The sequence below is a fragment of the Corvus kubaryi genome, unplaced genomic scaffold (assembly GCF_017639235.1).
Source record: "Corvus kubaryi isolate FWS band 111438036 unplaced genomic scaffold, C.kubaryi_AGA036_p1.0 65279, whole genome shotgun sequence".
NCBI classification, from domain to species: domain Eukaryota; kingdom Metazoa; phylum Chordata; class Aves; order Passeriformes; family Corvidae; genus Corvus; species Corvus kubaryi.
In genome coordinates, this window is record NW_024581886.1 from 30,611 (window position 1) to 50,023 (window position 19,413).

A 19,413-nucleotide genomic window follows, 5' to 3' on the forward strand; every position below is an offset into this window, starting at 1 on the left:
AGAAATAAAAACTCCAGCTTTCCTGGAATTACAGGGGAAACAAGGCTTGGGCTGCTAATCCATGGAGAGCAGCTCTGCCTCTTTCCTCAATTAACGCTGAGCACCAAAACCTGCTTAGTGAAGTGAGGGCTGCTTTGTTCCTGTCCCTAAATCCTGCCCCAAGACTCTTGGGCACAGCAAAGCTTTGGGGTTATCCTGTGCTGAGGGCTCCCCGTGGCCAGCAGGTCACACCAAAGGACACTTTCACAGGAGCCACTGCTGTCCCTGAGGGGACAATTTCCTGCCTGTGGACAGCAACCCTTCCTGCTGGGAATGGCATGGGATGTCTGTGGGGACACTGGCTTTTGAGAAGGTTATCAGAAGTGCTGTATCTCTCTGGCACATGGGAATTCCTTCTGGGTCATCCGTGTCTTTGTGCTGGGTAGGGAGCAGAGCCTCCCTCCCTCACCCATGCAGAACTCCAGAGAGAACCAACAAAAAACTTCCCAGGGATAGTTTTAGAGGGATTTCAAGGCTGGATCCATGCAGGGAGCAGGGATAGGAGGAGTAGAGGCTCGCTGGCTGATGTATGCATGCAGCACAGGAACCTTCCATCCCTCTGGCTCACCCAAGAGCTAATCCATGGCTTTTATACATGACTTGTGCTGCCTCTTTGCCCTTGTGTTTCTTAGATGTAATTCTGGGTAGTTTGCGCCGATTGTGCAAAGCTGCTGGAGATTTACACAAGATTTACCCAAGATTTACACAGGACTTGGCACCTTTCACCCATCGAAGGGCCCGTGGTGGCACCGAGAGGAGCTTCCCTGGGACTGTGGAACAGGGCCGTGCTTGCCACTGTTGTGACAGCTTAGACTGGCACAGAATTTCACCAGGTGTGGGCACCCCAGGGTGGGTTTGGGCTGGGCAGAGGGCTCAGGAGCCTTTTGGAGCTGCAGCTTTTCCAGCTGGGCAATGGGTTGCAAAGCTGGTGAGCGAATGTTGTGGGAGGACAGGGGAATGGGAACAGGGAGCTGGCTGGGAGCAAGGAAATCCATGATTAATGTTTGTTTAGGATCTCCGGGTCCTGTCTCAGCCTCAGCTAAAGGCAGTGACTTTTAATTAATTTGATTTTGTTTTTAAGCTTGAAGTTGAGGCGTTGTCTTTGCTGACAGCAGCCCTTTGTAGGGGGGGAGGAACACTCAGCTGCCCCTCAGCCAGAGAAACTGGGAATCCATTTTCCTGCCACCCTCTCCTCCCAGCTTGGCTTTGCTGACATCTGAAAAATGACTTTTCCTCTCTCTGAATGCATAATTGGTTATTTATCCACAAACCATGGAGTGTGTACTCAGTGTACCTGACCTAGAAAAAAACAGATTAGTCAAGACCTGTCCCAGGCAGATGTGAGTGTCAGTCATCATGTGATCCCCATATAATTTATGAGGTCTTAAATTACAAAATAATGGATCTTTTCAGTTGGCATTTTGGCACAGGATGATAGGATTACATTTTATGTGAGAATATCCACCACAGCTCTTGCCCCATAAAACTGCAAACAGAAATTTGTAAGCGTTGGCACTGGTTTGGCTCCCAAAAAGACACCCATTATGCTGGGATTACAGGCAGGCCATGGATGTGGAGCCTGGAGCTTGTCCAGTCCCAGGCAGTTCTTTCCCTCTTCTCTTTTAACATTTCCTTCAGAAGGCCAGACAGTGGTTTCTAGCCTGGATTTTTCTTTCTTCCCTTGGATTTAACCAGAGGAAGGCCTGTGGAGCACACCCAGAGCAGAAGGTGTCTCAGGGCTCTGGAAATGAGAGATTCTGCAGCCACCAGACACGAGAATAGCCCTGTCCCACAAAGTTCCCAAATCCCACAAACCCTGGGATCTCTTCTTGCTTTGCAAGTGGAAAGCAGCAGCTTTAAAATAAGATTCCCAAGCTGGCAGTTGGATTTTGCCCACTGAGAGCAAGCTCAGTGTAAACAGGTTTCTCATCTCTCTGTAAATCTGAATTAATCAGGGGTTTGCCTCAGAGAAGAGCATTTTCTCATGTTCCAGATACTTTTCTTGTGAATAGGAAGATGTGTTTTTAGGCCTAGGTGGGATTCTTGGGGCTGTCCTCTGCAGGACCAGGAGCTGGGCTTCCATGATCCTTGTGGGTCACTTCCAGCTTGGGATATTCTGTGGTCTAAATGCACCCTCAGTTTTTTAGCAGATCCTTCTCACTCTCGTTCCTTCCCTCTCCCACCTCTAGAAATGGAGCTTGTTAGTGAACTCTTCCTGCTCTTTTCCTTCTCTCTCTCATCCCTAAAAATGCAGCTTGTGTGTCATTAAGTCCAGTTCCTGGCAGGGTGTTGGGATGGGGTGCCCCATTTCTCACAGGGTTTGGGGTGTGTCAGAGCTGTTGATGGTTCCCCAACCCTCCTGTTTGCCATGGGGTGAAGGATTTGTTCCGCAGGGAGAGCTCTGCCTGTAGGGAAGCCTGGCTGATCCCTCACTTTGCCTTTTGATCTGATGTTACAGGAGCGACTGCTCTGAAATACACAGATTTCATGGCAAGGGTTGAGAGGGGCTCATCAACCAAAGCAAATATGGATTTTAAAAACCCCTCTGAAGAGTTTGGGTCAAGCAGGAAAGGGGCACGGGCAGGAAAAGGGGCAGTGCACTGCCGGACACCGCCTCTGGTTAAATGGCAAATATTGCTCCTTCCTAAAGCCCAGCTCAGCCCCTGGGCTGGAGGTAAACCTTTCCCAGCTGCTGACAAACTCCTGTCAGTGCCTGTCCTTGTCCCGCCACATCGACCTCATTCCACCACCTTTTCCCAGTGATCTCTCCTTGTTTTCACATTTTTCTGCTCCAAAGTGCTGTTCTCTGAGGGCTCAATCTCCAGAAAAGCCTCCCAGGCCAGTCCTGTGTGCAAGTTTCCAGTAAATACTGTTGTAACTCAGAGCTGAAACAGAGTATTTGGGCTACTCTCGTGCTCTCTGTGTATAATGGGTTGATCATAAGCTTTTTTCCCAATAAGTGACATTTTAGGGCTGAAATAGAATAATTTCTGGGGTCTCCCAGCCTTGGTAAGCCACTGACTTCTTTATTCAAAGTGAATGCAGTGCTAAATAAATATTCCCTTGGAAGCATTAACATTTTACAGCTGAATTCTTCTCACACTTAAACCTCTGTTGCTTTAAATGATCACATTTGAGGTGTTGCTCTCGTATCTCATGAGGCTTCATCAGAGAGACTTAAAATAGAAAATGAGTGGAAAACATCTGTTCAATTAACAATTTGTCTCTTTTTTTGGCAATACAGTCCTAGAAGTAGCTTTACCGTGGAAATGTAGATTGCTGAGCTAACAACTCGTAACTTTATAATTTTTTTCAAATTAAATTGTTCTCCTCATTTCTGTGTCTTACACTTAAGAATGACCCAGCCTGGGAAGGGCTGTAGAGCTTCAGACATGAGCCAAGAGCTGGAGAAAGGAACCAGGTGGTAAAATGCAACACATACAAATAATTAATTTTCCATATATTTCTGTAATCTCTAAAAGGAAAGGTAATAAATTAATTGGAAAACAAGACAATATTGCTGTAACCAGCTAAGAAAAGAGTGCAGAAAATTGGTTTTTGAGTTACTTTGAGGCCCTAAAAGCCCATTAAACAATCACAGATCATCCCCTAATTGGGTGCTCTGACACCACTTGTCCGTATTTCAGTGGGATCAGCACTCCTGGGCCTTCAGCTGCCTCAGTTCCATATGGGAGCTCTGCCCTTGGAAGAATTCTGGGGTTTCAGGCCCTTCTCCAGCTGACTTTACAGCCCAGCCCTTCCCAGAAATAGTCATATAATTCCCTGGGATATAAAAGCCCAGGTGCAACAGATCATTAATGAGCTCTTTACTCCTCCCCAGACGTGGCATTAAAAATAATCAAATAAATTAAACGACAGCTTAATCTGATAAAAATGAAACTTCAGATTTCAAAACTGTAGTATTAATTATCTTTTTTTCTTATTATCTTTGCCATCACCAAGCAACTCTTCTGCCTAATTGCTAAACAGTTATTTACACTTCAAACGTCTCCATAAATTCCAGTCTCTAGGAAAACCAGGCTCTACACTCTGGCAGTGGAGTAAGGGAAAGCCACAAGCTTTTATTATGCCTTTGAAAGCAAACATACATATTGTGGGAAGTTACTGAGTTAACATATGAGGATGAGGATGCATCTCCAGAAGGCAGGAATCTCTAAGAAAATGACATTTTCTATTTCCCAACTGGTCCCATGTCAACTGCTGAGGGGGAAAAATGCCAAATGTTGGCATCTTCTGGTTAAAGAAGTTGTTCTGCTCCCTCCTGAGCTGATGCATGTGTTGTTGCCTACCCATAATCTCCAAAGGGAGATCCATTGGGATTTTGATATTTCGTGTTCACCTGTGGAATATGATGGGACCATCCCAGTGTGAGGATCTGCCATCCCCCAGCAGCTTTTCTTCATTAACCCCACGTGTGAACCCCCGTTTTCTGGAACAGCTCTTTGCCACGTGGTGTTAATCAGGAGTTAATGGGGGATAACTCCCTGTGTAAACATCTCCCTAGAAATGGGATTCAGATGTGGGATCTCCTCCGTTGGTGATGGCCTGATCACTGATCTCATCCTGTGGCGCCGGCAGCGCCGTCTTTGTGAGCGGCATCTCCGTCTTGAAAAGAGAATCCATTTTGACCTGGGTTTTGATGTTGAAGGACTTCTGGAAGGACTCAGAGGTGAAGTAGTAGATGAAGGGGTCAAAGCAGCAGTTGAGGGTGGCGATGCACAATGTGATGGGATACATGGTCCTGGCAAACCTCTCCAGGGAGCAGTTGGCGATGGCCTGGGAACGTACGAGCGCGTACAGGAACAGGATGGAGTTGTAGGGGACAAAGCACACAACGAAAATGGCCACGTGCACAATGATCATCTTCAGCACTTTCTCCTTGTTCGTCCCAATCTGGGACAGGGTGGCCGGCTTTCGTAAAGTCCGGAGAACCAGCGAGGAGCACGTGAGGTTGAGCAGCAGAGGGATGATGAATCCCACCACCTCAATAAATATGGTGATCTTGGACAGGTAGGTTTTCCAGATCCTTTTGGAGAACCCTTCGAAACAGGTGGTGCTGGTGTTGGACACGTTGGTCGTGGAGAACAGCGAAGCTGAAATTCCGCCACTGAGGACCAGGATCCAAACGCCGGCACAGACGATGGCAGAATTCCTCCTGGTGCGGATGGTGCGGGAGCGGAAGGGATACACGATGGCCAGGAAGCGATCCACGCTGATGCAGGTGAGGAACAGCATGCTCCCGTAGATGTTGGTGAGGAACGCCGTGCCCGAGATCTTGCACAGGCTGTCCCCGAAGGGCCAGTGCCTGTTGAAGTTGTAAAAAATCTTAAAGGGCAAAGTGAACACGAAAAGCAAGTCTGAAACTGCCAGGTTGGTCATGAAAATGGCCGTCTCGCTCCGCATCTTCATCCGGAAGAGGAAAACAAAGAGGGAGGCACAGTTTGTGATCAAGCCAAGGATGAAGACCACGCTGTACACGGCTCCGTACAGGTTGTACTTGAAGGAATCATCTGTCAGGCAGGTATGGTTGTTGCTGTGGTTTCCCATGCCAAGTCTGGGATGGGCTTCCAAAGGCCTTCAAAGTCTACTTCAGTGACATCCATAAAATAAGGCAGGGAGCTCGCCCCTTCCCGAAGGAACACATTCCAGGGAGGTGGCTGGACTCCTTCCTACCGCATCTCCCTCATGGATCCTTTCATCCTGAAGGAGAGAGAGAGAACTGCCATCAGTCCTGAACCTGTCACCCAAAGTGGCTGTGCAAGAGAAATTCCCAAGTCAATGGATGTGCAAACAAGAGCAGGATTTAGTTTTCAAGCGAGTCTTTACAAATTCCTCTATTACTGGGATTTTTCACAGTTGAAGACAGAATTTACTGAATTTGGCCTTGCCTTTCTTTCCATCACTCCCTCATCCTCCTGTTTGAAGGAGAGTGATTGCTCTGAGCAGCCTGGTCTATGGAAGGTGTCCCTGTCCATGGCAGGGGGTGGAACGAGAGGGGCTTTAAGGTCCCTTCCAAGCCAAATCATTCTATGGTAATTCCAACTTTCCCCTTGGAAAGGTTTTTGTTTGAAATCTGAGATGGAATTGGCCCAGTGTGTTTGGAAAGAAATTTAACAGAATGAAACCTCTGAAATATTCTCCTAAACCTGTAACAGGAGGAGAAAAGCTGAAAGTTTTAGTGTTTGCTTTAAACTGTGCACAAAGGAAAGTTCTATGGATTTTCAACCTTTTTTGATGCAAAAGTATTTTAAAAATCCACAAAATCTATGATAACAAAGAGCTGCTTTGCCTTTTTTTCTACTTGAAAGTAGGAGCATCTTTACACATGTTTTCCGAAGTAGAAAACTGCTGTACCTCAGAAATGTTTATCAAAAACACTTCCCAAAGCCACGTTCACTTTTTTCCCCCTTAAAAATGTCTGCAAATATGGTATTACTTCCAAGAGGGATTTTTTTGCAAGTGTAAAACCTTCCCGAGAAAGACTCCTCTAAGCTGTACCAACAGCTGCTTTTCATTCCTGGTCTTTGTCGAGGTTTGGAATGTGAAATTTGGGAAATCTCATGGACTACACTCTTAACGAGATTTTGTCCCAACTCAACAAGGTTTGGAGACAGGCGGAGTTAAAGTGAGCATGTTTTTACTTGGACATAGGTGCTTCCTGAACTGCCTGGCTCATCTCTCCTGGCTACTTTAAGTGTTTTTAATTCCTGTGAGGATATTCCCTTGGAAAGTCTCCTTGTTGGAGCGAGGAGGGTTTGTGAGTTGGATCAGCACTTCTTGGAAATGTGGAGCAAAGTTGGGTCATGAAGGGAAAGACCTTTTCCTTACAAACTCCAACCAAATATGAACCAGTTTGGAATCTCCTTGTAATCTAAGAAATTTAGGAGCTACAACTGGGAATAATTTGGAGGCAAAACCCTTGTGAAGAGTGGGATCCTTTCCACAGTCATGCCCTGACAGATGAGTTTCAGCTCCAAACCTGTCACTAGTTGTGTTAAAGGTTGTAATGGCAACATATAAACAAATAGAATGGAGAAGAAAGCATGGATTTGGGATAATCTGGGGTGCAAACGATCAAAATCAGATGTTTTCCATATGTTTTCCTCCTGGGAAAGCTCATGCTGACCATTGTTCTCGCATGCAAGCTGTCAGTCTTGCTGGTAAAATGGCAAGTGCTGGGAAAGCTGGAATAGCCATGGCTTTGCCGGGTGGAAGGGGCAAGTTCCTCACCTGGGAATGCCTGGAGAACCACAGGCTTCCCAAAAACTGGTGCTGTGACCCTGGGAGCAGGCAGCACCTTACCTTTGCACCTGGCAAAGTGGCAGGAAAGGAGGATGCCCACATCTCCCATCACAAATGACTTTCAAATTATTTCAACCTTTGGACATCCAAAATGATGAGTTGGACCTCGGAGGTCTCTCCTGTGGAAGTGTTTTTCTTCTAAATTCATGGTTAGATGAACTTGAGTGGGAAACAAGCTAAATAAAGATAACAAATATTTAAATTTATGACAAGGACAGGAGTAAAATCTCAAATGTGGGATTGAACTCACTTTCTTTGGCTCTGTGGTGGTGTAAGTAAGGAAAGGTCTTGCCTGAGTGTTAAATGCCTTTAAACAAGAGCTAAGTTGGACTGGAAAGCTCACGAACTCCAACAGGAATAGCTGAGCCTTGGCTTAACCCTCAGCCTAAAGCATTAAATCCTTGGCTTGGAGCTCCCTCCCAGTGCAGACACTCCCTGTTATCTCCATCAGGAGAGTTTGTGCTTATGCTGGAATGTGACTCCCTGGGTGTGTGAACCCCAGGTGTGCCACACTCTCCTGGTCCAGGCTTCACTCTGGGTCCTACTGGGCAGATCTCAGAGGGGTTGGGTGTCCTTTGAAACCTCACACAGCCTGGGAGCCCGATGGAAACCCTGCTTTCCAACCTGGCCTGGGTTTTGGCAGTTCCTCAAGACCCAGGTTTGGAAGGTGCCTTTGGAACTCTCACCTTTGCTCCTGACCAAGTGCTCGTTGCCTGTAGCCTGACCCAGATACTCCTCACACAGGAAAAAAGATGCTTCATCACCTGATTCTTTTCTCCCTGCTCTGCTCCAGACAGCCCCAAGGTCAAATCCCGTTTTTTCCAGTGTCTAATCTCTGGGAATTGTCTGCCAGCAATTGTCTAGTTAACTTATGGGCTTTAAAATACAGCCTGGCTTGTTTACCTATGGAACCCTGAGGTGTTTAAACAAGCTGACAAGTGGCTTTGAAACCCAGCCATGTGCTTTAAATTCTGTAGGATGAGTCCACAGATTGAGTTTTCCGAGTGTAAAATTCCCTTTCCTTCCTTTCCACTGTGGATTAAAGCAGTGGGATGCTCTTCATGGACACCACGGTCACCACTGCTGTTGCCTTGCTGGGAAAATAAAGCAATATATTTTTAAAAGTTAAGTAAATACAGGATGACAAAGGGGTTTTCTTTATATTTCAGGCAGGGCAAAGCTTTAAATCCTATATTTAAACTGGGGGTGAGTCCAGGAGGGGAGGAATGTAACAGAATAAACCCCCTGTTTAATGTGATAAAATTCAGAATATTCTCTCTCCTGGCAGGGGTGGTACAAGCAAACCTCCAGCAGCCATCCCTCACATAACCCTGTTATTCAGAGTGAGGTTCAGCAGAGGGTTTACTCTTTTATTGCACAAGAATCCCATCCTCCATGGACTGAAAAGAGAGGAAAACTTGGTGTTACTTCCTATGGCGCCTTGAGCATCCTGTTTACAATTCTTGTATTTCCTCCTCCCAGCACCCCAAGACACCTCCAAACTGCCAGACTGCAGCTCCATCCAGAGCAACTGTTTGTTAGAACAGGAATTACCGCAGGGAAAAAACAAATTTAAAACCAGCCCCTGTCATTCCATTATCCCATTCTTCCTGCTCCGCACTGATCCCGTTCTTCACACGTGCAGCAAACTGAGGTCAGAAAAACCAGCACAGAGTCTGGGCCTGGCATTTTTGGCATCGTCACATTTTCTTTTAATCATGTGAGATGTCAGATGAGTGGATCTTTATCAGTCTGGACGCGAGGGACATCCTGTGTGTTCATTTAAACCACTGAACACTGGCTTTGGGAGGCCTGGCACAGCCCTGATGGGAAAACCTCCCAAAGCTGAAGGATCTTTGCTGGATTGTCACGGTGTGTATTCAGGTTATCTCTTAAATCTTGAGAAACAAAGGTTTATAGGTAGAGAAGCCAAAGCCTGCAGGACAGTGGGGTTTGGGGAGGTTTCTCTGGGTTTTGTTCCAGGTTGTGGCACCACTCATTGTGTTTTCATAGGGTCTCAGCCCCTGACCTTGGAAATAAATCGGGATTTTCCTGGGGCACAGCAAGAGCTTTATTTCTGCCTTCTCCTGACAAAACTCCATTCACTCCAGGGTTTGCAGCTCCCTGCTCCTCACCCCACTGCTACAATGCCTGTGGGATGTGTAACTTACTCCCACCACGGAGCCCAGGGTTACCGCTTTACAACAAACTCTGCTCTGCAACTTCTTGGGGTTTATTTCCTTCCTTCGTTCCACTTTAATTAGGCAGAAGGCTCAAACAAAAGGGTTTGTGGGGGGAGATGTTTGGGTTTTTGGCAGATTTTTGCGGAGATGATAATTCTGTGTAAGGCTGTAGGACTTGGGTTCTTCCAGAATGCTGACTAGAGACAAAATGAGATTAAACTGCTATTGTTTGAATAGATAAAATCAGAACTATTATATTTAAAAAAACCCCTTTTTCTACCTGAAAAACATTAAACATCTCAGTTCCTGCAATGGAATTTGCACTTACTTCTACTTTCTTTTTTCAATAAAAGTTGGATTTGGTCACAGAGGGCTCAGAGAGTGTGAACTGGAAGCAGCTTTAAGGACTAGCCTCCAGTTTGGGGCAATCTGGTGGATGATTTTTCCCTGTCCAGAGGCTGCCAGGCCAGGAGCTGGGGCTGCACAGTGATGCTGCCTCTGTTCTCCCAGTGTCAGCTGTGTGGGTTTATGGAAAGCTGGACCAGCTGGAGTAGGTGATGCTGGATCTGGCTTCTCCAGAGAAAGGTGGAGGGATGGGAAATAGCTTGGGACACCACTTTTGGGGTTGGCTCAGCTCGCTGAGTGCCTGCGAGCGCTCCATCCTCCCGAAACTCCTCGCAGATTCCCAGTAACCTTCGCCTGTTTTCTTGCCCGGTGCGGTAGGAGCAGGGAAAGGCTGGGATTAGAGGGTGGGAAGCGGAGCAGCAGCCTAAACAAAGCTCTATTGACGATCCGAAACTCTGGAAAGGAGAAATGCTTTAATCTCTTTCATTTCCTAATCCTAAATGATGTATTGGAGAACAGTAGGAAAGGAGCAGACAGAAGTGGGACTTTGAAGTCCACGGAGGTTTGTGGAGCTTCAAAGGGCCATTCTTGCCTGGTTTATCGGAGTGAATGCCCGGCCGGTATGCCGGGGAAAGGGGACGTTCGCGGGTGATTAGCATAAAAGCCAAGGCAGGAAGGCTCTTATTCATGGCTTTGACACTTATTGTGCTCAGTGTCACCCGGCCTGGCACTCCCCAGCCCTTGCTGCGGCTGCGACAAAGTCTCCTGTACCTGTGGGAAGGTGGGGTTGGGAGTTACTCGCTTCAGTCAGGTTTCAGCAGCTGCTTTCCAATCCTCTGTGAGCGAAAAACCCCAAACATGGGACCGCTTGAGGAGGCATCGGCTCTCCCTCAGCCAGGAGTGAGCGCAGGGATGCGCCGGGATGAGGCGGGAGCCACCGGCCGCTCCCGCCCCCTGCTCTGAGCTGGCTTTGGCTTTTGGGGACCCTCACACCCCTCCACGTTCAACAGCTCCTCTCTGTCGTGCACGAGCTGCAGCAGGACCCCAAGTGAATTCTTCTCCAGGATGGAGCAGGGAAGGAAGCCTGAGCCTCTCCTTTAGGCCGAACCCTAAAGGCTCTCTCCTTTATTCTTTCCCTTTTTTTTTGTTTTTTTTGTTTTTAATTGCTCAGCACCGCCGTTGTCTCCTCACTGTCCTCTGAGACTTACAAAGCATTTCCTGCTCGTGGTGCCTTCTCTGGGCTGTATCTGTTTTGGATTGAGCTAATTAAAATGTTTCCTTCAGAAGAGAATCGTGAACTGCCTTACCCCATATTCAGCCACTGATCCTCAGGGCATGACTCTCTTTTTGTTTGCACTGAGAATGTCTCTCTCCATTTACATCACCCTTTAACCCTTGGCGTGCTCTGCCTTTCCCCATCCCCAGCAGCCTCCAGAGGGGCTGGGCCGCAGCCAGGAAACAATGGAATTCACCCCAAGCTTCCCAGCGAAGTTTGCATTATTTAACACTTGTAAGAGGGGCTTTTTGCTTCGCCTTTGGTGCTGGAGGAGTGCGGGAATGCTCCTTGTTTGGAGCGCCAGGTCTCTCACTGAAGGGGCATTGCTGGATAATGGCAGCGCCGGCTTCAATGGAGAAGATTTAGATGCAAAGAAAAGCTGATGAAGTGCTGAAAAGCAAAGTTACCCTGTCTGACTAGGTTGTTTTCACCCAGGAATAATGTTTGTGGTGGAGGTTGCTGCGTCCTTGATGTAGCCCTGGTTCTTTACAAAGTGTGGCTAAGAAAAAAAACAACATAAAAAATAAGCGACTCCTGTTTCCCTGAGCCACTGGGGACTCCAACAACAGGCCTGGGTTTATTTGCTCACAGTTCCAAAAGGTTCCCAGTCAGCAGCCTGCCCAACAAGCTGCCTTTCTTCGCTTTCCCTGACACAATTTCCATGGCTCCTTGGCCATTCCTTGGCTTTTTGGCTCCTTGTTGCCTTTCCTCAGCTCCTCTGAGCCACATAGAGCCCTCCTGTCACCCCATCCTCATCCCATTGGGCTGGATCCTCTGTACTCCCTTGGCTGAAATGGGAGAGCTGAACTTTCTCCTCTGATTATCCAAAAATTATGGACTTTTCCCCTTCCCTTGTAGCAAGAAGGTGCCAGCACAGCAGCACAAACAAGATTTCACCTTGGCAAGGTGGCCTGGCTGGAAGGGCTCTGTCTGGATTCCTCTGGGTGCTGGGCCAATCCTTCCATGGGGCTGGACACAATCTGTGTTTGGGACCTTGAGGGACCTGAGCCCTGTGTTTATTTACTGCAGGGGGCTGATCTAATAAGGTTTTATTCTCTTAAATGGCTTTATCCTGTGAGGAAAAGGGGAAGTTCTCGGGACTGTAGAATCCCAGGATGGTTTGGGTTGGAAGGGAACTTAAAGCTCATCCTGTTCCATCCCTGCCATGGGCAGAGATACCTTCCAGAGGGTACTCCAAGCCTTGTCCAACCTGTTTTTTTCTGTAAAGTGTTAAAATAAGTATGAAACAACTCCACAATGCAGAAGTATCCAATCTCAGACAGACAGCAGTGTTTCTGCTTCTTAGAAATCAGATTTCTAATGATGAGATCAGGGCAAGGCAATGACATTTTGGCATCGTGCAAGGGCTGGATGCTGCTTTTCCTGCTAAATATGGTTATATCCCTCTGTAAAACACATGCTGGGGAGGAAAAGGGTGGGTTGTCTGCAGGTTCAAGAAAGGAAAATGGGAATATTATTGGAGGAAAAGAAGAGGTCTGTTGTGGCTGTGTGTTTACAGCATTAGAGGGTCTCACAGCCTGATGAGCTCATGTTTTGTCCAGAGACAGGATCTGCTCTGCTGCCAGAATACACCTTTGTCTTGGGGCTCAGGGACTGATGAATGTCCCTTAATTTCACTTGCCAAGATAAAGAGATTTTCCTTTTCCTACCAAAACCCTTACAAATGATCCAGCACACTTCCCTGCAGCCAGGGTCAGCTCAGGCTGGTCTGGCTCCGGAGCAGGGTGGATCTTTACCCCTTTTATGGGGCTGAGCTGGGAGCTGGTGCAGGAGGAAGCTTCGCAGAGCCACTGTCTGCTCTGGGAATAAAGAGCTCCTCTTTTCAGGGAGAGAATTTCCCTTCTGTGGAAGGTGGTGGCTCCCCTTCCCTGGGACTAAATCGGATCCTTATTTAGGGAGGAGGAGCAACGTGTGGAGGAACAGAGTGAGGCTCTGCACGCACGCTTGACCTGGGAAGACCTGCTGAGGGTGGCTGAGTGCTCCAGGAGCACCCCCACCCAGCCCATCCCGTGGGGACGGCTCCTTTGGGATCCTGGAGCTCCGTCAGGATGGGAATGCCGCTCCAGCCACACAGCCCTGGCCAGTAACGCTTAGACATCGGGAAATAGAGCCCCAAATCCCAAATAAGCCTTAAGCAGGGTGAGGGGCAGCTGGCACCCGTGGATCACGGACATGGCATCCATCCAGATGGCTCCAAGTGCCACAGTGACAGAATCCCAAATTGCTTTGCCACGTCCCCTCCAACGGTGCGCCCTGTCTCCAGGATCTGGCCCAAGCTTTGGATAAAACTGCCTTAATTCCTGCTCTTGTGCTCCAGCCATGAGGTCACAGCTGGAGGAGGGATCCATGTTCCAGCTGGGAGAGCATCCTCCCCCTGCCCAGGGAATGTTTCCATCCCTGCTCCTCAGCAACCCCAGCTTTGCAGTTCTGTGCCTCATTGCAATGCCCTAAATGAAGGTGAGTGGGGAATTGGGGCATTTGTTGTGTTTGTCCGTGTGGAGCTGAGCTCCCTGGAATTCGGAGGACATCGATTTTTATCAGTTGAGGGGGATTCTCATTTTTAGCCTCAAAGGATTCCAGTGACTTGTTCAGCCTCCTGTCCCATTCCCTTCCTCCCTCCCATGTGTTTCTGGATTTCCTTTTGAGACGAAAGATGTGTGCCGATGTCTTTACAAACAGTTTGATGGGAGTTAAGGTCTGAAATGGGTCCTAGTGCCTCTACTGTCTTGGGGCAGCAGGTTCCTTACCGGGCCCAGACAGTCTGGTTCCTGAAACAGGCACGGGTCTGCACAAGGCTGGACTTCTGAACTTTGGGGTAAAACAGTAGGTTCAAGGGGGGATATGGGATAGGCAGTTCGGGAAGGCTGCACCTTCCTGGTACCTCAGGCAAGAGGGAAACGAAGAGGGCAACGTGCGGCCGGGAGTTCGGGATAAAAGGGAGGCTGTGCCCTCCGAAACCTCGAGAGAGAAAATCCCATGGGCGTGTGCCCAGTGGACTCTCTCCTCTTATTCGAATAAAGTTGAAGGACTCCTCTGTCTCCCTTTTGGACATAAGCGTTGGTGGGCTGTCCTGACACTTTTAAAATTCAGAGGCTTTGAACCCCCCAAGTACCAGGGTTTCCTGCCTGTTTTGTTTTTAGGGAATGCTCCTAAGGGCAAGAAGATGGAAAAGTACTACAAGGGGGGGAATGTCCTTATCACTGTGAACTTTGTACTTCCCACCCTCTGGATTTGACTGTTCTGTTCCTATAGGGCAGCAATACAAAAACCACACACAATTGTCTCCTCTCAAACAATGATTTGGGATTGTCATTAAAACCTCCGAACTCTTCCTGCAAATTCTTCTGCCATGTGCTTATATCGTGTTAAATCCTCTCTCTTCCAAACAGCCAAATCTTTAAATGATGTTGTTCATCGTTCATTTTACTTCTGACTCCCGGTTTTTTAGAGCTGTCTTTGAATTTTTCTCATTGAAATTTGCTGCTTTACAGGAGTAGATTTTGGCCATGAATGAAAGCCAAAGTGATTAAATAAATTTTTAAGGTCTTCAGTATAATATTTATAACTTAATTCCTAATTTTTAATAGAGTTTGTAGGAACCAGCCCTCCATTAAACGAAGGTGAAAGTCTAATTTATGCCACATTTATACCCAACTCCTTTTTAAGCTTAAAGTGTCTTTATGACACTGACTCCAAGTACAAAAGAAAGCTGTAACCAAGGGACCGTTTTCACAAACGCACAACAAACAACAGGAGAGAAAAGTCCTAAACTTGTCACCTGCAGTGCCACAACGAGAATCTCGATGGGAATGGAGAACTACGGTGGGAGTTAGAACCATTTCCATGCAATCTGGAGGAGTAGCTCACACAGGACTTACTTCCCCAAAAGTTGGAGCTCATCTTTCTGCCTTTAAGCAGCCCCAGCTGGGGCTGGAGCGGGAGGAGTGGGAGCTGCCAGCGTAGGGAAAACACCGCTGATCTCCAGTGAAACCCGGCTGGGTTCATCCCCCACATCCATCCGAGCCTTCAGCTTCCAGAACCCCCTCCCGGAGCTGCCATGAAATCCGGCCGCTTTTCCTGCCTCGGGAAGGGGACAGCAGGGACTTACCGGGGTCGCCACCATTCCCGCGGCTCGGTGCTTCCAGGGGATCCCTCCCTGACAGCCCGCAGCGATCCTTTGTGTCCCTGGGACACGAGCCGCGTTATTCCCACGCGGAAAATCCCACTTTGTCCAAGTTCAGCCGCTCATCCTCAAACTCCGCGCTGGGTGGCAGCTGCCCGGCCTTTGTTCCAAGCGGGATCGGGGCTGCCGAGCGCTGCTGCCATCGTGTCTTGGGAAAACGGGACGCAAGAATGGGCCCAATGTCTGGGCAGGGGCTGTGGGCAGGGGGAACTCCTGGGGGTCTCCATAGGAAACGCTTTCCATTGGACAGGGATGTGTTATTAGCGCCGGAGCCCGCCCCGCCCCGGGTCTCCGCTGGGTCCCTCTCGCGGGGCTCTATCCATGGATTCCCTTCCAGAGCCTCTCCCAGTTCGGAATTAGCAGCTTAAGGACAGCCCGACAATGAGCAGCGCGGATTTCCTGAGCAATTAGCCGGGGGACCCAGCCTGGGAGAGCGTGCCCGATGGGAAGGAGCCGGGAAAAGCTCCTCAAAGCTCGGATTTTCCTTCCCGCGGCCGTAATTGTTTTGCCTTCCAATTAAAAAAAGTGAGGAGCAGAGGGGGGGAGCTGAGGATCGGGAAAGCGCTGGGAAGCTGCAGAGCAAAGCTGGCCGTGAAAAGAAAATATCTCCCTAAGCAGATTTAGAAAGGCGCTGTTTGTTAGGCTGGGGGTTGTTGTTTTGTTTTAAATCTTCTCAAATGAGCTGACTGGAACAGTCTGAGCTCTTGCCCTGAAAGCGCTGGATTCCTGCTGGAAAACCGGTCAGCTTTCCTTCTCCAGGGCCGTAATTACAAATACTCAGGGAAGCGTGGCTGCGTCTGCCTGGGAGCTGCCCCCGAGAGCCGCGCGGTGAATCTGCCCTCTGCCTAAAAACTGGTCATTTCCCCCTCTTACCTTCGATATCAGCCCTTCAGGTAGGGACGAGGTTCTTCTGGCAGCAGGAGCGAGGCGGCGGATGGTTCATTTTATTCCCTTTTCAGCTCTCTCTGCTTCCATAGGGCTGAAATCCCGGGGCTGCTGCTAAAGCCCAGCCTCCCCCTAACGCGTCTCGCTCGCATTGTGTTTGTCTCTCCTCTTCCTCCGCTCTCCTTGGCTCTTCCCACAGGCAGCCAAGGCCAGTAAACAACTCATTGTGAGGCTGGGATGGGTGTAATTCCTGGGGCTGGTGGCCACCGTGGCTGAGTCGCCTCTGCAGCGCGTCCGGCTGCTGCCACAGGCTTTTATCCTCCATGCAAATAACTTCCTGAATATCTCATGTAACAGCCCAGCAGCTCCAGGCTGCTAAACCCCAGCCTCTGCGAGCTCTCGGTTTAACGAAACACAAAAACAGGAGCGTGGATTCGGAGCGAGAACGGTGGCGGTGCAGATGTTTCCTGCTCCCGATGGGCAAAGGTCCATTCTATTTGTTTAGTCACAAAAGAGGCAGAAAATGTGGGGGAATGGTGGCGGGGTGGCCCAAGGCATCGCTGTCACCGAGTGTGGGGGCTGGCAGAAGGCTCAGGGTGGAAAACCCACCAGTATCGCCAGTAAACTTATCCAGAAACCCGGTTTCGTGGCTTGTGGGCATTTCCAGGCGGCTGCATGGAAATGTTGATCCCTGGGGAGATGCGGCTGCTCTTCACACCCATTCTCATGCGAGGGTGAGAGATCAGTGGGGACTCATTGACCAACACGGCGGCATTTGAAAGCGTTTTTTAGGGAAAAAAGAATGTTGGGAGCTGGGTGTGCTGCCACAGATTAGGATGAGCTCCCTGAAACCTTTTCACAGATTAACATCTTGAGTCTGAGCTTCAAAACTGCCCGGGCTGGGCAAACCCATTAGAAAGGAGACTGATGGCTCCTTAAAGATTAAATACAGCATAAATCTTAACCCAAAACTTCTGTGCCTCTTACAGAATTTAGGCAGAATGTGGTGGTTGTGCCAACTTTGCTGCTGCTGGAACCGACCCAGGCAGCTGTGCCTGGCTGGGATGTTTGCTTTCTCTCCGCAGTTATTGGTTTAATTAAACTCTCCTGACAAAAGTCTTCAGCTGTTGGGAACTTCAAGGGCTGGGAGAACAACTCCTCAAAATGTTACAGGAGATTGGGAATGGGATCTACGCCCTTTGTGGAGTCCATCCTTCTTAAACCGCCGTAGTGATTCCAGCTTCACATCTGTGTGTGGTTGGCAGAAGTTGTACTGAGCAGGTTATTCAGTCACCACTTGGTTTAGGATTTTTTTTTTTTTCTTTTAAAAGGAGCGTTTTTCCTGCTACAGCCAACACTAGAAAGCTGGAAAAGTGCAATCTATAGGTTGAGCCATGATGCTGCTCTCCAACCTTTAGAGATCACCAAAAAAAATTTAAATTCCAACTTTTTCACTATGGAACATAAGATTTTTGGTATTGATGACAAAGAAAACATCCCCAGAGCAACATACTCCTGCTGCCCTCCAAGCATTCAAAGGACTGCATGGATGCCTTTACCCTTCTCCCCCTGAACAGGCCAAATGTTGTGCTATCAACCCACTCTGTGTATTTTTTTTTTAATAAATCAAGTACAAACATTTCCAACACAGTGCCCTTAAGAGAGGTTTATTTGCCAAACATGAAGAAAGGAGGAGGCTGCCTCTCTTCTTGGTTCCAGTTACAGAAAAGTGTTTGCTTTAAAATGGAAAAACAAGGAACAGCCTCCTGGGCTCTTCATCTCTGCACTACCCATTTGGTGTCCCCACCCTGATCCCATGGTGTTCGCCCTAGACTTGGGACAGGGTGGGATTTAGTGAACTCTCCTTGTTAAAACATTGGCAGGACATCAATAATCTGGAGTTATTTTGGAAAACAAGGGAAACTGGGCTGTTATCTCATTGGGAAGCATGGCTGCTGAGAAGGCACAAAGTGTTGAAGCAGAAGTTTTACCCCCTCTTTGCAGAATTTGCTGCCCATGCACAGAAACCCCACAGAAATGATACTTCTGGGCTGTCTCCGGTTGTGTCAGTGCTGGAGTGGCTTTGGGACTGGGATGTGCAATTCCCATTGATTTCAGTCGGGCAGGAACACCTGAATTTATGGGATAATTTTGCCCAGAAAACGAACATTTTGCATTTCCCGGTGATTAACACTTAATTCTTCTGCTGTCAAACCTCAGTAGGTATTTTCAGTCAATTGAGGCTTTCTTGTGCCAATTTTCCTACCTCAGGGCACTTAGGAGCCCTCCAAGGAGCCAAAGAGCGGAACCCAAATCCAGCTGGCATTTGAAGGCCCCTGGAATATACATGATCAAGGCATTAACTTTGTTCCTTTATTGCTCCTTCCCTTCCTGTGCTTTCTTGCACCAGCAGAATTCATTTGTCATTTGAGCCTTAAATATTGCATGGCTTTGGTTCATCCTGAGGCTTCCATGGAGCCTTCCATCCATAGAATCCATGAACAGGATGCTGGGGCAAAAATGGAGCATCCAGGGGGGGCTTTGTGGCATCTGAGTGGTTTAGGGACCCTGCCTGGGGAAGGGGGTACCCCCATGAGCCCAAAACATCAACTTTGTGCCTCAAATTGTTGTATTGGGAATTTTTTCCTGTCTGCAATGCATCCATGATATTCTGTCTCGTTCTCTCATCCTGTGACACAGATTCTAAAGGTCTTACACTTTTAAGGCATCAGCTTTAGGACCACAACTCCTGTGGAATAATGTTTAGTGTCTGGGTGACCCCAAAGGGTCATTACTGGGGTGATTAAACCAACAGGTTTAATTGTGTTTGAATGGGGTGTTTCATTGAGGGTTTTCCCAGGAAAACTAAAGGAAAAAATCAGTAATAGTGGCATTTTCCTGGGGGAAAAGAGAAAAAAAATCACTTTACAGAAACCACAGCCGGTGCTGGAAAAGATTTTAAAGGAAAATTCCTGAGCAGAACGAGGTTGGACGGGGCTTGGAGCACCCTGGGATAGTGGAAGGTGTCCCTGCCCATGGCAGGGGGTGGAGCTGGGTGAGCTTTAAGGTCCCTTCAACCCAAACCAGTCTACAATTCCATGATTCTCTAACCCTTCAAGAGCTCATTAATGCTGTGGGATTTCCTAATGTTCCATGGC

At 48.2% G+C, this 19,413-nt stretch overlaps 1 protein-coding gene across 2 annotated transcripts; it reads right to left on the reverse strand.

Annotated features, from left to right (window-relative positions):
* Nucleotides 1–3,044: 3,044 nt before the first annotated feature.
* On the reverse strand, nucleotides 3,045–16,713 carry LOC121673199 (lysophosphatidic acid receptor 4-like). Of its 2 annotated transcripts, none has more exons than XM_042046303.1 (2): nucleotides 16,244–16,713; nucleotides 3,045–5,760 (listed from the first exon to the last, which is right to left on the reverse strand). In XM_042046303.1, exon 2 carries the CDS (start codon nucleotides 5,605–5,607, stop codon nucleotides 4,561–4,563), a length of 1,047 nt encoding a protein of 348 aa, XP_041902237.1. In that variant the 5' UTR covers nucleotides 5,608–5,760; nucleotides 16,244–16,713; the 3' UTR covers nucleotides 3,045–4,560. The 2 variants fall into 2 exon arrangements, with proteins under 2 accessions (XP_041902237.1, XP_041902238.1); XM_042046304.1 differs by lacking the exon at nucleotides 16,244–16,713 and adding an exon at nucleotides 15,296–16,193.
* Between the last annotated feature and the right edge of the window lie 2,700 nt (nucleotides 16,714–19,413).

Bases quoted from the DNA above. Each gene is read 5' to 3' on its own strand.
- LOC121673199 (XM_042046303.1), bottom strand. From the start codon at position 5,607: ATGGGAAACCACAGCAACAACCATACCTGCCTGACAGATGATTCCTTC.